This window comes from Hermetia illucens, chromosome 4 (genome assembly GCF_905115235.1).
Source record: "Hermetia illucens chromosome 4, iHerIll2.2.curated.20191125, whole genome shotgun sequence".
Classification (NCBI taxonomy): Eukaryota; Metazoa; Arthropoda; class Insecta; order Diptera; family Stratiomyidae; genus Hermetia; species Hermetia illucens.
In genome coordinates, this window is record NC_051852.1 from 126,945,181 (window position 1) to 126,962,548 (window position 17,368).

The window sequence follows — 17,368 nt, forward strand, 5'->3', positions numbered from 1 at the left end:
AAGTGTGATGTCTAAGTTTCCTCAGAATGACATTGCATTAGGAGTAATTTCCCTGAAAACTACGAGAGAGATGAAAAAGAAACCAATATTCAAATTAAGTGTTGCACTGACTTCTAGAATTCTACAAAACCCTCAAACATATTTCCAGTCTGTTATCAGTAGACCCAATTAAAAATAAATAAAGTTATGGAAACCACATGAATTGATATTCAAATATTACTCGCTATTGTTTACTGGACTAAAAAACTCATAAAATCAACAAATGCGTGCCCCCTCTTTTGTCTACAAACAAGTTCCCAACACCGCCAGATCATGGTACATAACTTTGAGTAAAATTCTGAATATTCAAATAATTTACATTTACAAATGACAAAGATGCGCAAATGAGAGATATAAAATCGAAGATACTTTATGAGGTTACCCATCAAGTTGGAAGGAAAGAAAGAATCTAAACTGGAAACGCGCCATGGCAACAAGTACAATTAAATCTTGCAGAAGCCGCGATCACCTCACATATCAAGCTGGTCCTGATATCCATCGGAGCAGCCTTTTTTGCTCTGCACTTTCGCTGAATTTCAATAAAGTATCGATTCAGAATCCGATATAAAAGCCAAATGGCATTTTCGCATCTAGATCAGTTTCAGATCGATCTTCGCCTAAAGATCATTCCAAAAACTAGAATAGTTAAGAAATCAGTCCCGCATTCACCATGAGAACTTTAAGTCTTTGCGTTTTGTTTGTTATCCTCTTTTGCGCAAGCCAAGGATTAGCGGCGAAGATGAGCCGGTGTGGAGTAGCTAATATGCTGCTGAAATATGGATTTCCCAGGAAAGATTTAGCCGACTGGGTGTGTCTGATTGAACATGAGAGTTCCTTCAGGACGAACGTCGTCGGACCTCCAAACACAGATGGCTCACGGGATTATGGATTGTTCCAGATCAACAGCCGATATTGGTGCTCCGGGGATGGTCCATCGCATAACATGTGCCGTATTCCCTGCCGAATGCTCCTCTCCAATGACATGACCCATTCAATCCGCTGTGCTGTAACCGTGTTCAGGAAGCAAGGATTAAGTGCCTGGTACGGCTGGTCCGGACATTGCCAGGGTAACGCGCCCAGTGTGGAGAACTGCTTCAGGAGCTATAACAACCTCTATTATGGAAAATAGAATAGTTTAGAATATTAGGACGTAAGATAGTTACTAAGTGTTAAATAAAGTAATGTTAATAAAAGAAATAGCGCCTGGATTTTTGCCACGTGACCGATTAATAGACGAAACCATGTTACATAATCAAAAGATAGCACTCTGGGTCAACGTCTTATATCTTTGGTCATTTGCATTTTCAAGAATCACGTTCACTTTTTGAGATCTTCTCAAAGATATTATATTTTATTGTATTTGGGATTTTTTTTGTTGTTCCCCTTTTATAAATATTTATTCTATTTGTTCTTTTGCCTCTCCTCGCCATAATGTCTGGCTTTGGTGTCTAACCCATTAACACCCGAAATCTTCGAAAACCTGAAAAAGAGGTATAATTATGCACAGACATTTGTTTTTCTTTTGAAGATTATTAAAAAAATGAATACTAATTGGGTACTATTTCTGGCTACAGGTCTTGTAAGTCAATTAAATAGGCTTTCACAAATAAGCCAGACACTACGCTAGTAACTACGTTAGTCAGACGTCACTAGGTTTTAATTTTGATCGCTTATTTATTCAGTTACAAAGACGTGAGGAATGGTAAATTATTGTGGTTAGTTTATATATGTGGACATAGCGCGGATGGTATTTTGAGGCCGGAAATTGGAAAGGTCAACTGCAGCGGGATAAACAAGTTTATTCAATTAACTTCAATCATTCTAGGGTCACTCAGGACTTACTTTTGCAGGTCACTTAGGAATTCGGGAGAAACTGTCATTATAAGTATCCTACTTTATGGTAATGCGTCAGTCACAGATTCGATAGGCTGATGGCAATATAGGTGTGTTGATTAGGCGCTTCTTTTTGGTGCAGACACGCGGGATACGAGTATATGTGTCTAGTTGCTATACCCCACCAAGTCTCACACTGCGATAGTTTAAGGATATGTTTGACCATCTTGTTTGCCATTAGGCTTGAGACTGCAAAGTGTTGTAATAAAGAAGCAATTTTGGAAGTGTGTCTAGAGTAGCCTAACAAGGCAGACAGCTCTCCATACAAAGTAATGCATTGGCAAAGCTCGACGCATCTATGCCGAGGGCATACACATTCCCCAATAGAAGGCCTAAAAACTGGGAAATCAGTTAACATTTCATCAGTCTGTCACAAAGCTAGAAGGGTGGCTGGCTCACAGGACAATAAATAGGATCGACTAGCCCGAAAAAGAGCAGGCCTATGCAATGAAGCCCGCATTAGCTTCCAGCTGGCTATCTAGCAAAGCAAGAGAATGTGTTATGCAGCACTGCTCAGACTATGTCACAAACACGTGCGTGATCGATGATGAGGCCTTCCTCTCTTGCTGCTGCGGACTGGTAATTTGCCAAGAAGGTCTTAACATATCTGTAATTTGGGTTTTATTTTCATCTCCATATACTTGTGGAAAGCTAAATGTTTTTTTATAGAATGATTTATTTGATTTTGTTATAATTTGAGGTCTGTAAGAATGGTATCTGTGAAGTTAGTGCCTTGTTTATAGAGCGGGTCTATGTATTCTGTATAAAAAGACTTGTCTTCCTGTCTCGAATGATTTATTACTAAAATCCATCCACCCTTCAGGAGTTTTTTATACTTTTCCTAATCGTCATTTCTTGGTGATCAAGGAGCTGATAGCATTCCAATATTCATGGCATTATTATGTGTATTATGTAACCATGCATCTTGGAACCTCTTTCCTAAAGTGTAGCAGTACATTCGTGATTTGCTAGCTTCCCTAGTTTATATGTTTTTAAGGGTTGCTCCCAGCCTCATATGGCTTTTGCTCCTACGTTGTCGATGGGCCTAAACCAATCAAAATAACAATATATTTTTAAGAGTTTTTATTTCTATTTTAACATGGCAAACCTAGTTCCTGGAGAGGTTCCGGATTCAGAGGCATCACGTGCGGCTCCTCTGACTCCTCGCACCAGTTGGTTTCGAATATCCTGAGCGATCCGTCCCGCACAATGTTCTGCTTGTTCTAGTTTCCACCTCTGCTTCAACTCGCGAAGGTTCCGCTCGATCCGCTGTTTGCCTTCCTGGTTCGACGTGTGACTCTTGAAATTCTTGAAAAGTGTACGCAATACTACTCCAACAACAATTTGTGGAAATAAGCGTTCTTTAGAGGTAAGGAATTGACTAATTATTAGTGTCTTAGAACTCCCGGCTGATGAGATCAAGAGGTCCATCGGATGAACAAAAACTACCCTCGGCTCAGGGCCCATTGAAGTAGCTAAGCCTTTCCTAACATGGACTCTCAGGCATAAAACCAGCAGAACTTTATTCCTAAAACGGGTCGAAATCAGCTTGAAGTCAACTGGTGACCTACCTGCATAGTAATAGGAGCAAAAGCAGGCACTTTCCATATCCTCGGCTCGACTTTTACTCAAATTTGTGGTTGGTAGAATCGGCAAAAAACCATAATTACCGACTTTATAAGTAAATACGAAAACTCCAGATACCAATCTTCCGTAGCACTAAAAAATGGTTTAGGTGCTCATGCTAAATCATTTTCCATCGCCCAGAAGTTTTGCAAGCAAAATCAATGCTATATCGTCAGCAAAACCTATCACTGTCATCTCTGGAGAATCGGGGCAACCGCGAAAACAATGTATTGCTTGTCATAGGCGTCAGTACAGAGTTTTAGAAAGTAATTATTGACAGTAGCCGGGAGGTATTCGATAGTCCGCCTGTCATCAGGGTGTTAGATTAAGCTCCTATGGGATGAATAGAGAATGTGAGAAACAGGGTTTTTGCCATCAAACTGTTTCATTATTATCTGTGTTTGAAGGAAACAAAAGTCTGGGCTTTTTAATTTTATTTGATTAATTGGCCTAATACATAAATTGGGAGGTAATTAGTTTACGAATTTAAAAATTCGGAGTTTTTTATTAATTGAAGGTTAGTCCTGACTGACTACGGAATCGTGGAGGTAGATCGATGAACAGAAGGGATTGAGAGCTCTTTTGACCGCTGCAAGTAATGGCGGGCGTCATGCCTTCGAACTCCGGTACCGAGGGAAATCCCGAGAAGTTGTGCGTAGTCGCACCGGGACAAAAGGGAATTTGCTATTGCGTTGGTCAAGGAAGTGGAAGATGTCGTAGAACGTAATTATTTCAGAAGTGTATACCGCAGCACGAAATGCATGTGGTCGGAAATAATCCTGCCAAGGACGTCAATGGTCGACTTCTCATCCAAGATTATGAATGAATGAAGAGGTGAAAGAACGCTTTGCCATGGTTTTTAACCGTATCACATCCGGTGGGGTTTTCCCTTTGTGCATGAAATGGCTAGTCACATTAACATGAGAATACGGACTGACACCCCAAGGGAGAAGAGTAATAATTTCGACCATCAATGCATCCGAACGGAGTAAAGCCGCGGGGCTTAATTTATTTGTTGCTACACCTGCAGTTACCGTAGATCTACTACTTCCACTCATATGGAAATCTTGGGAATCCGGGATCTTTCCCAGGAAGTGGAAGAGGGTTATGATCATTAAGATCCGTTTTGAGTGGGAAAATTGGAGGGGTATTTGGGTGTTCCGTGCCTTCGCAAAGATGATAATTAAAAAATTCTGGAACGCATCAAAGAACATCTCGAAAGCGTCATTGATAGAGAACAGGCTGGTTTCCCCTCTGGATCCTCCTGAGTTTATCACATCAATACCCTGCGCAGCATTGTGGAGTAGTGCGCGGAGTTTAGATTTTCACTTCACCTGTTCTTCATCGATTTCGAGAAATTTTTCAATACTGTGAACATGGAGTGTATCTGGAGTGCTCTACGGAGGAGGGGCATTCCCGAGAAAATAATAACAATTATCAGAACAACATATAATGCCACTGCATCGAGGTGAAATCTCAGAGGAGTCCGCCAGGGTTGTATGTTGTCATCGATATTATTTCTTCTTGTTATCGGAGACGTTCATGGCTCTGCATTTGGGAAAAGAGGCAGGCAAAGTTGGATTGGAGAAAAAAACCAACAACATAAAGGTTTTCAGTCCGACGGGTCATCCCACTATCGCTATTTGCGTTAATGGGCAGAGCATCGAAAGCGTCAATCAATTTGTATATCTGAAAGCGTAGTTTCTGTCGATGCTGGCACCGAACTGGATGTTTACCGACACATTAGCAGCGCTAGACCTTTCGTTGCCCTGTCTAAAATCTGGAAAAATCTTTACACCAAAATCAAGTTGAGGCTATTGTGTGCTGATGTTCGTTCTGTGTTGCTCAATTGGTGGAGTATACTGTCACTCGAAGGATCCATGCCTTCGCCAACACCTGTCGGCGTTTTATCATCGGAGTATACTGACCTATTGCTGTCACAAACATAGAACTTGGTCGGCGCCCAAACCTGGGACTCAGACGCTCAGCGATCGAAAGGCGAAAGTGGCAGTAGATAGGTCACACATTAAGGGGGGTTACAATTACATTGTTGGCTATGCGATGCATTGGAATACAAGATGACCGATGGGTGGCTCACCCCAAGGGCACATGGCGCAGAACAGTAGAAAAGGAGTGCATGCTGCTCGGGAAATCATGGCAGAGCTGAAGTGCATTTCAAGTAACCTGGAACGAACGCACGCAGATGTGGATGATGCTCTATACCCCACTAAGGGGTAAATGGCAACCATATATACTATCTGGTTATCAAAGTTTTAACCTGATCTACAAGTAACGCCCGCTAACTATGATAAAGGCAACACCGTACCCCGTATATGGATCAGTCAAACCGACAGACGACCCAAAATTCAATGAAGCCTGAAATTCAAAGCAGATACCATATTTATTATGAAATCAACTAATTTAATAAACTTGTTATAAAAACAATAACTTAACAAAGGCAAAGAATCCAGTCCATGCACTTTAATGCGGCTATAGTAAGGAGATGCTTTTCTTTTATTAGCTGAAAGTGTTGTTATTATTAAAATCAGTATCTGCTCATATTTCAGATCAAATAATATAAATTATAAAATACCTTGGAAGACTGTGAGCGTTAACATTTTGCATAAAATTTCCATAACTTTCCGTTTTTATTCGGCACAGTAAACCATACTAAGCCCATCTGTAAAAGACTCATGAATCAAACAACCCCTATTAGCATAAGAGAAACAGGTTGGTGCACCTGCATATGTGAAATTTTGGTCCACGTCTTTTGGTCATCTTTTTTTCATGCCCGATTCAAGAATGTTTTGCAAATAAATTCTCGAAAAGTGAAATGTGTGAAGGGAAACGTCTTAAAAACTGGAAATGATTATAACATCTCCAAAATTACACTTAATGGACCATTTAAAAATCAAACTGTAAATGCTGCAATTTGCTTTTAAAACTGGATCAGGAAAACCGGTTGGCAGGATTTTTTTTGGGGGTTGGTGGAATTTAGTTTTCAGTTGTGGAATTTGCCTAGAAGTTAACATCTTGATACTAAGCAGCTTCCATGACTTCACGTGGGAAAACACAGCGTTATGTCGTTCAATAAATTTTAGATAAAAATAGAGTCAAAATAACTACCAATAACGCTAAGTTAACGGCTTTGGACGATATCATTGCCAAACTATTCAGGTTCTATTTCCTCGTGGCGCTGTGAGTAATTTGATACTACCAGTTACCAGATGACTTGTATTCTGTGGATGCTATATAAACTATAGAACAGGACCACCTATTCAAGAGGTTAAGCATGAGTTTTCATATAGAGTTTTACTAGAAGCTAAGTTAAAATTTCTTAAAGATTTGTTGACAAATGAAGCATTGAGACGACATCGGAGGTGTATAGAGTATTTTCGTCGAAGAGAACGAAAAAGATACAAATATCTATTTTACGATTTTACCTACCCTGTCCCAATGTAAGACTAATCTAACTGAATTATAACAGATGCGCTCGACCAGTTGCCGGGAGAAGGGCCACTATATTATATAATATATTAGTGGCCATCCAACCTACCCCGAGCTCAAACCATGAGGTTTCCATTCAGTCAAAAAATTAACCCTGATTAACGTTCCCGCCCCAAAAGAGGAGACTGCAGAGTGGGAGAAGGATACTTTCTACGAGGCAGTTGAGCGGACCCTTGAAACCTGTCCCAAGTATGATATCAACAGTTAAGTAAGAACGGAGCCCGTATTCAGGCGATACGTTGGTTTCCATAACTTACAAAGCGATACCAATGATAACGGACTGGGGATTCAGCATCGCGTGAAATGGTTGTTGGAAGTACTTGGTTTGCACCGAAAGCCATCCACAAACAGAGAGAGTCCCAGAGGGACCACTTTCAATCAAATTGACCACGTGTTGACTGAATGCCGCCTCCTCTGAGTCTTGATGAATGTCAGAAAATATAGGCTGATCAATATATACTCGGATTACCATCTCGTTGTCATAGTGCTCGGGGATCGAATCACGACACCGCCTAAAATCTCCTCTGACAATCAGGTGAAAGTCATCACTGAAGTCATTCACCATAAAGCCCTTCGTTACACCTATAAGGGCGAAATGGATCCCGCAATACCCGCAGCTAACAGAGGCCCTGGAGATGAAGCATCAACACTTGATCTTCACAACCACCAGAGGAACGTTATCATTGATAGGGCCACAAAGATACTTTGCCCCAGCCGCAAGAAAAGTCGGAACGGCTGGTTGGACGATGAATGTAAGCTAGCAACGGAACGGAAGAATGTTGCATATCGAGTAATGTTGCATTCTCAAAGGACGTGGGCACGCGCAGAGACTTATCACGAACTCCAGCGAGCGGAGAAAAGACTTCACGGATGGAAAAAGCAAGGCTGGGAGAACCAATAGATCTGTGAACTCGAAAATTTCGAAAATTACAGGGAGCAACCGCACCAGGCGCGCAAGTTTTACCAACAAGTCAGCAAAATGAAGTCTATACCCCTCGATAATCATCCTGCCGAGACAAAAAGGGAAATTTGATTTCCAACAGAACGGGCATATTGGAGTTGGAAATCGCCGGTGTTCTGGTTATGAAGCAGTGGCCTCCAGGCCACGCCAACTGAAGATGACTGACAAATGCTGCCACCAAAAAGCATGGAAGAAACAGTCCATGCAATTCATCGGCTTGAAAACCATATGTCACTAGTAGCCGATTGCAGTCGAATTGGTTAAATGTAGGGGCACCCAACGACGACAAGCGGGTCATCAGCTGATGATCAAGTTGTGGGGCAGCGAATTAATGCCTGACGAGTGACAACGAAGCATTATCTGAAAAGGGGGATATCAGCCAGTGCAGCAATTGTAGAGATACTGAGTACCATCTATAAAATATTCTCCACTATCTTGTTAGGTCGGATATTTCCATACGGCCAGAACATCATTGGCCCATACCAAAGAGACTTCACTGCGGCAACAGATCAGATTTTCTCTGTGCGGCAAGCGATGGAAAAATTATTGGAATATGGCCATCAGTTGCACCACCTTTTCATCAACTTCAAGGTCGCCCCATGATAGCATAACCAGGGTAAAGTTTACACGGCCGTGAGGAAATTCGGCATCAATGTACGAAGCTAGATAAAAACAGCAGGAGCACTTTAAGATCATTCAACATCAACAACGGCCTAAGACAAGGGGATGCCCTATCATGCGTCCTCTCTAACCTGGCCCTGGAAAAAATGATTCGCAATGTAGGTGTTAATGGAAGAGGCACCATTGTTCTCAAGTCCACCGGACTACTGGCCTACGCTGACGGTATCGTCGTTATGAAATGAACAAACTGAGATATACCGTTTACCTCCATCCGAATGGAGCAGGTAGTACGAGATCTTGAGCTGCACATTAATAAAGGCAAGACGAAGTACATGGTGGCAACGTCAGCGCAAAGAACGAAGAACCGACAACATCAAATAGCACTGGTCAAATGAAAACAATAAAGATAGGAGACAGATGACAGCTGTGACGATGAAATCGGCGCACGATTGTTAGCTCCCAACAGGGCACATTTCAACTTATAAAAACTGTTTCGCTCGAAACGTCTCACCGTAGGGTCAAAACTCTTCCTGTACAAGACTATGCTCTTCCTAGTTCTTCTGTATTCCTCGGAGACCTGGGTTCTTAGCAAGAAAAATTGCGAACTCTTGGTCGGATTTGAGAGAAGAATCGTCCGAAGAATTGTTGGCCATCTAAATGAGGATAAACGATTCCGTAGCCTACATAACGACAAAATCTATGAGCGATACTATGACCGTCTGGTTGTGGATAAAATCCGGCTAAACAGGTTGCTGTGGACGGGTCACCTAATTCGTATGAGGATGATCGAGCTTGGAAATTCTATAAGGGCAATATCTATAGGAAAACGTGAGACGAGGCAGACCCAGCCTGAGATTGAGCAATGTCGTAGGACAGGAATTCAGACAGCTTTTAAGGATATCGAGTTGATGGACCCCGCGCAAAACCAGGGTGTCTGGAGGTCCTTACTAAGGCAGGTCTAAATCGTATACTGGTTGCTGCGCGATAATGACATTCAAATGCGCCGTCCTTCACATACATATATATATATATATATATATACCCCATATACCATCTTGAGAAAGTGGAATCTACTGCATGGCATAGAGAGCAATGGAATTGTCGCCCCTCGTTAACGTGTGACCTATCCACTGCCACTTTCATCGCGTTCGGATATTAGGCCTGTGCGCCCACCAAGTTTTTAGTTTGAGATAGTAGCAGTCCCCTTCGAGTGGCGGTTGGGATCAGTTTCGATGTGCTACTCCTATACAGCAACACAGAAACGACACTAGCACAGAATAGTCTGAACTTAATCTTCGTGATGAGATAACTGCGTTTGCAGGTTTTAGACAAAGCAGTGAAAGTAGATTTAGCACAGTTAACGCGGCCAATATCTAGTTGGGTCAGCAGAATCCACGCTTTCTAGATAAATAAATTGATCAATGCCGTCAATGCTCTGCTCATTGATCCTAATAGGTAGAGTACGATGCAGACTGAGAATTTGGTTTTGTTTATCTTCAGTTCAATTCAACCTAATCGAGGCGTTTGAGGAAAGATGTCATAGTCCATTGAATTTCTCCGCATCTACCGGACAAGGCAGCGTGAAGGACATCACCGATAACGAGAAGAAATAATATCGGTGATAGGATGCAACTGTGGCGGACGCCATTTCTACCTCAAAATACTCCGAGATTTTACCGCGGTGCAGCACGTGACATTTTGCGCCATCATATGTCGCTTTGGCAGTAACTAATACTTTCCCTGGAATGCTCTACACAGGAGGAGAGCACTCTAGATATACTCCCTGTTCGGGCTGTCGAAGGCCTTCCCCGCCCACTCTTCCAAAATGATCCGTGTTGATCTGATGAATCCTGCAAGATCCGAAGCGGAAACCAGACTGCTTTCTGTCGATCAAGCTTTCGAGATATTTTTTAATGCGTTCCAAGATAATTCTATTATTATCTTTGCAAGTCAGGGAGGACAATGATAACCCTCAAATCGTCACACTCAAAACGGGTCCCTTTCTTTGGAATCTTAACGATCATCCCCTTTTCCCACTCACTGAGAAAGACCTCGGATTCGTAAGATTTCCGTAGAAATGGAAGCAGTAGATCTGCAGTAACTGCACTGCAATTCCCTCTTGTCACAGCGTACACTACACTAAACTTCCTATGATTTCACACGGTATCGGAATTTGAGCGCATCATGTCCGCCGTTACTCGCAGCGGTCAATAGAGCTTTCAACCCATTCCGTTCATTGATCTGCTTCCACGTTTCCTCAGTCAGCTAGACCTTATGATACCCATTCGAGACCTGGCCGATGACCTGTGTAGCACCCGAGAAAGGAGCATTTTTCATGGCGGCCCAATGCTCATCGATATTCTCAGACGGATTACTCAGAATGTATCCCGTTTGATTAGCAGGATAGCTCTCCCACTGTCGCGCAACAGGTCGATCAGACAAGCGATCGTAGCTTCCCAAACCTTGTGAGAAGTACCGGATGAACACGGAAGTGAACATAAGCTACCATCAGGTGGTGATCCCCTTCGAAGCCGAAGACAGAGTGTTTCTTGTTACGCACATCCAGTAGACAACTCCTAAATCTACTGCTGATCGCGAAGTGGTCGATTTGACTGTTGGTTTGGTGTTGGTCTGTTGAAACCCAACTGACCTTATGACAGGCACTGTGCTTTAACAATGAAGAGGCGTTGAAATTTGCAGAAATCAATAAAACTCACATCATTAGCATTTCGGTCGCCATGACCGTGTTTCCTCATCACATGTCCGAGCAAGGTGTTGTCAGAGCCCATATTGGTATTCAGATCACCCATCGCGATCACAATGTTACTTTTCTCCTCTTCTGAACTGTGGGTAATTGCCTGTAGAAAGCATCCTTTTCCACTATCTCGGAAGCCTCCGTTGGTGCATAGGATTGTGATGCTCCTTAACCTGGACTGGAATCTTGCAGCGCGCTTTCCGGTAGCCATTAAAAACTCCCCGACACCGGATTCGAGTTTGCTACTACTCCGCTCTGTCCTTTAATGAAAGAAATGTCGGTAATATGGTATCAACTCCGCCAAAGACGATCCCAAGTTTGCTTGAGAAAGGAGGAGCGACGAATTCCCATAGTTCCGAACAGCCCTCTAGCACCCAAGCGTAGGCGGGGTCTTATTAGCATTCACTATGAGCCTATTGCACCTCTACTCCACTGAGATCGCTTTTGAGTTGAGGATTAACTACACACTCTAGGTTTTCCTTGCTTGTCGTAGAAGATGATTAAAAGGGATGGAAATCAGTAGGTTAGCGACTTGTAGAGTTCGAAACTCTCCTGCTATAGAAAGGTTATCCATGCTTCTTTGGCTATTATATTGCGACACGAATTGGTCTTTTCAATATGCATACGTTCCTCGATAACGGTATCGTGGCTCCCAGAGTTTTAGCGTCACATGCTGGATATTCTGGGGTTAACTGAGGTTGTATGGTGGGATTCTGGAGAGCACTCATCTCCCTATTGCAGCACTGTGGTATTGTACTCCGGAAAACCAGAAGGAAGTAAGCGTGAATCTGACGTTGGATTAATGTTTTCTGCAACCACAAAACGCATCACCATTGCATGGGAATTGATTTTGGACAGGATAATGACTGCGAGATTCCGGTTCAGATTGCGGAACATTTCAATAGTATAATGTTACACATGAGCGGAGACTTCGGATGCAGAGGAGAAGGATGCTTTCTTTGACAAATAGAATGAAGGTAAGAATAGGCTTCCTAAAGGTGATGTTGTGATCAAGATGGAAGATCTGAATGCTCAGGAAAGCTCTGGCAACAGCTAGCACGAACATATGATGGGAAAACTAGGTTTTGGCATCCCTAGCGATAATGGTGGGAGGTCTGTAAAGAGAGAGTTTGCCATAAGGACAGCTATGTTTCAACTGGCCGACACTATACGAGCAGCGTGGCAATCAGCAGTAGATTTAGAAGTTGTCTTCTGCGAATGCGCAATAAAAGAAACGTTGATATCGTTCTTGAAGGGATCATGCCCTTTAGTGTTGAATCCGCCGTTTCTCGCAAGGTTAGAGAGTTGCGACTTCCTAGTTCAAAATCGCCAGCTTATATGATCCAGCTGGTGATAACGGAGAGCTATCTTGCTGATCGGGCGGCGGACAACTTGAATAGACGCCATTAAACATGGTTCTTTTCGGACGTTTTCATGTCGTCGGCCAAGTTCCAATGTGGTCTTACAAGATGCGGCTGATACGGCAGAAACGTGGGAGCGGATCGATGGACTGAAGGGACTGAAGACTCTATTGATTGCTGCGAGTGGTTGAGCATGACGCGCCCAACTTTCGATACCGCGCGAAATTCCGGAAAGTTGAGCTTAGTTTGCTCTATGATTTTAAAGGCATATACTGCATTACAAAAAAAACCTGCATGTAATCGCAAATTTTCTGATGATCCGGTCATCCGGAAATTCTGCTGTCCGTGATCTTTCCATAAGAATAAAGGAAGGAGAAGAAAGACACGCGTGTTGAATGCAACATTTGGATGGGTGTTTGCATGTTCCCTGCCATCGTAAGGATATAGCACCTCGAAAGCTTAACCGACAAAGGGCAGGATGCGTTATACTCAGGATCACTTTGCAAGAACCACATCAATGTGAGCTTTCTAAATTCCAATTCATATTAAAGGTAGGTTTCGGGATGTACTATCATGTTTGATAGCCTAGAATTATATCTTATATGCTGGACTTCCCTTAGGTCATATCACCTAACTTTATGGCAATGGGTCCAGCCATCCAAAATATATGGTAAAGAACGGATGAAGTAGTATATACGACTTGGGGGCGTGGAAAGGCGGCCAATCCAACGGGCATGCGTCTATATGGAAATTCCTTGGAAAACATCCGGTAGCCCTGATGCCGACCGATCATATGGTTTCCAGATTCGGCTTTGAAAAGACATACACTGTCGTAATCACCGAAAGAGAAGAATGGTCGACAAGTGGCCATGAGTCTTTTCAGATTACAGACCTAATAATCTTCACCGACGGGTCAGTCACGGAGGATGGATCGGGTGCAGGCGTGTTCTCGGAGAATCCGATTATAGAACTGGCCCGACCCCTCGGAAAAATGACGACCATATTCCAGGTCGAGATATATGCCATTTCATTGGCAGCAGAAGAATGTCTGCGCCAAAAATGGAGGGGTCGCACCATTCGAATCTGTTCCGACAGTCGGGCGGCATTATCAGCGCTAGATGGCAACAACATATCAAGCCAGTTGGTGTGGAGTTGTCATCAGGTGCTGCTGAAACTTGGCCGACTGAACGAAACATTCCTAATGTGGGTGCCGGGGCACTCTAACATCGCCGGTAATGAGGGGGCTGATAGACTGGCTCGCCGAGGGTCTGGATCCACAATGGTGGGCCCAGAACCAGCTCTTGGAATCCGACCATCTACTGTCTACTCTGAAAGGTGAAATTGCAAGGATTCACGCAATCGAGTGGAGAAATTTGGACTCTTGCCGGCAAGCGAAAATCCTTGTGAAGGAGCCTAGTGCCACTAGAGCGGCATTTTTGTTATCCCTTAAGAAGTGGGACATGAAAACCCTAGTAGGGCTTTTGACGGGACACTGCCCCTTAAACTACCATATGGAAAAGATTGGGGTAGTGGTTTCGGCTGTGTGCAGCCAATGTGAGGAGGAGGAGGAAACTGCCCTGCACTTTTTATGCAGCTGCCCGGCATCCTCAGATCTCAGACGAAGACACCTTGGCAAGGTTTTCTTCAATGAAGAATCTGCACACTCTCTGCCTCTTGAGAATGTTCTCAGATTCGCTAAAGCCTGCGAACACCGTAGGCGGGAAGCCATTGAATAGGCAACTTACGGGGATATTACAATGGGCCTAATAATGGCCTGAGTGCTCGGAGCTGCGGCTCCCCCCATTTAACTAAACTAACTAACTAACTAATATACGACTTGAGTCTCAAGTGTAAGTCAAAAATTGAGTCCTCGTTTGTTCCCGATGGCTAATAATTATATAATTTATTTATTTATTTAATTAATAGACAACAAACAGAAAGAATTCCAATTAATTATTGTCCTCAGGAGGAGGAGAAAGCAAAAAACTTATCCTACGTTTAAAACTATTTAAAGTAGGGAAGTTAAAAGGATCAAGCTGTTTTGCATTATAATTTCGGCAAAGCCTGGGAATCGGGGAATGAAAATAGACTTCGAGCTCCGCGAAAGGCACGTTGAAAATATCTGCGTTACGTGTGTTATAAGACGCAGGACGGCAGGTGATCTCGTCAGCGGCCGAGCAGTCCATCAGGCCCGAGGAAAGTTTAAAGAATGGGCATAGATCCAGATAGGATCTACGCTGTTGTAGGAAGGGAAGGTTTAGAAAGCGGAGGCGGAAGGGGTAATCCACACGAGAGAAGCTTTTCTTAAAGAAGAGAGAACGGGTGAATTTACGTTGTACATTTTCAAGGGCAAGACAATCACAGTTACGAGTGGGTGACCAGATCACGGAGCAATACTCGAGGGTATTCCTCACAAGGGAATTGAAGAGAGCTAAGGAGGGTTGGATGGAGTCAAAATCAGAGGAGGAGCGAAGAATAAAGCCTGACAATTTTGCTGCTCGATTGATGACATCGAGGCGATGGGTGTCAAAGCGGAGCTTATTGTCGAAAGTGACTCCGAGGTCTTGAGTGGAATTTAAGCAGGATAAGGAATGTCCGTTAAACGAGTAGGAGAAAGAAGTGGGTGAGGATTTTAGGGAGTAGCACATAGAGTGACACTTTCTGACGTTTAGCGCTAAACCATTAGTCGAGCACCAACGAACCAGAGTGTCCAGGTTATTCTGAAGGGAAACACAGTCCATAGGCGACGATATAGCGGAAAACAGCTTAAGGTCGTCTGTATTGAGCAAACAGGGACAAGTAAGGAGGGGAGGAAGGTCGTTAATAAAAAATAAAAATATCAAAGGACCCAGAATAGACCCCTGTGGGGCACCAGAAGAGGGGGAGAAGGAGCGGGAAGTACAGCCGCCAAAAGAGACTCGGCAGGATCGGTTGGAAAGGTAAGAGTCAAGCCATAAAACAGGTGGTATGGGAACGTTTAGGGACGAGAGTTTGGATAGAAGTATCTTGTGATTTACAGTGTCGAAGGCTTTCGCGAAGTCAGTGTAAATGGTATGCACTTCTTGCCGTGAATTTAGACATTTGGCAACAAAGTTGGTAAAGTCAAGCAAGTTGGGGGCAGTGGACCTACGTTTAACGAAGCCGTGGTGTTCTTTCACTATCTGTTGACCAAAGTGGGCGGACAACCAGTCGCTGACATATCTTTCCAGGATTTTGGAACAGGAGGAGAGGAGGGAAATGGGACGGTAATTCTCGGCAAGCGAACGATCGCCACTTTTGTGAATGGGGATAATGAGAGCCTCTTTCCACAAGCTGGGAAAATGATTCTCTTCAAGGCTTTTGTTGAAAATAAGAGATAGGGGAAGGGAGATGGACTTATCAGTTTTGATCAAAAAGAGGTTTGGAAGACCATCGTAGCCAGGTCCGACCTTGGCATCAAGTTCGCCAATGAGGTATTCGACAAGGATAGGAGTAAGAAGGGGAATGGTAGGCGATGCGGGGCAGGCTACATCTACTATCGGGAGGGATTCGGAGGAAGGAGGAGGAACATAGACTGACGAAAAGTAGCGGCAGAGTAAATCACAAGATCGTTGGGGGGAGTTAGCAGAGAAGCCAGAGAATTTAATGGACGGAGGGGATAATATTAATCGAACCTCTCGATTTCGGCCTAAGGTAACTTACCGAGTTTCGAGTATAAACTGACAATATATCGAGAAAAGATTTATTTCTTAACTGACCTGGCCCCATATGACATACGGATTCATTTTCGTTTTATCAAGAATAAAGAAGTTACCTATTGTATTCAAAGTTGTTAGTCATCATGGTGTATCTAGGTGCAATGCTTCTGATAACGTTGTGCAGAGTTGGCCACCATTCACCGATTATTAATTTTCTATAATATCTTGATTGCTTTATTATTGCTACTAATGAAAATAACCAAAAATATGGATATCGTTGTAATTAATCGGTGTTATTTTATCGTAGATCAAAAGCTGCTATTGATGACAATGTACATACGATTGCATTGTTGTGATCAATTTTAATTATCGCAATGGGAATTATCAGTTTACGTCCTTAATGTCGCTTAAAATTTGGCAATGTTTATCAGTTCTTTAATAAGGGGATTCAAAATAAACATTTTCTTTTTATCCAGGTAGCAGCGGAGGCCTTAAATCCGAAATCTATCGCAATATATTCCGTCCTGTGACCAGCTACGGTTTGGAAAATTGGAAAACAGCCGAACTTGCCCTTATTATGTCCGAAATGAGGATTTTTTCAACCAGTGTGGCATTACACCTGTGCTAGACATATTACAAAAGAGTAACCTTTGGTGTAGTCATATCATCCGCATTGAGCTTGGTACCTAATCCCGAAGATGCAAGTCGATGGGAAAAAAGCAAAAGGTTTTGGAAGCATTTCTCATTTTGTCGATTCCTCGATCCTGACCTCCGTGAAAATTTACACAATCCCTCAAATGGGTTGTGAAATAAACATCTCTTATTAGTATATATGTTAAAAAGAAAAGCGTCAACAAGGCGTTTATGGTGGTCATCTATGGGATCTTGACATTCTTCCGAGCACGGACGGCTTGTGAAAGTTCGTTTC

At 43.0% G+C, this 17,368-nt stretch overlaps 1 protein-coding gene across 1 annotated transcript; it reads left to right on the forward strand.

Moving 5' to 3' along the window:
• Positions 1-625: 625 nt before the first annotated feature.
• On the forward strand, positions 626-1,273 carry LOC119654918 (lysozyme). Its single transcript, XM_038060565.1, has one exon. The coding sequence runs from the start codon at positions 710-712 to the stop codon at positions 1,166-1,168; it is 459 nt and encodes a 152-aa protein (XP_037916493.1). The 5' UTR covers positions 626-709; the 3' UTR covers positions 1,169-1,273.
• The last annotated feature ends 16,095 nt before the right edge of the window (positions 1,274-17,368 follow it).

What these genes read in the sequence shown, in the direction of transcription:
- LOC119654918 (XM_038060565.1), top strand. Translation starts at nt 710, where the DNA reads ATGAGAACTTTAAGTCTTTGCGTTTTGTTTGTTATCCTCTTTTGCGCA.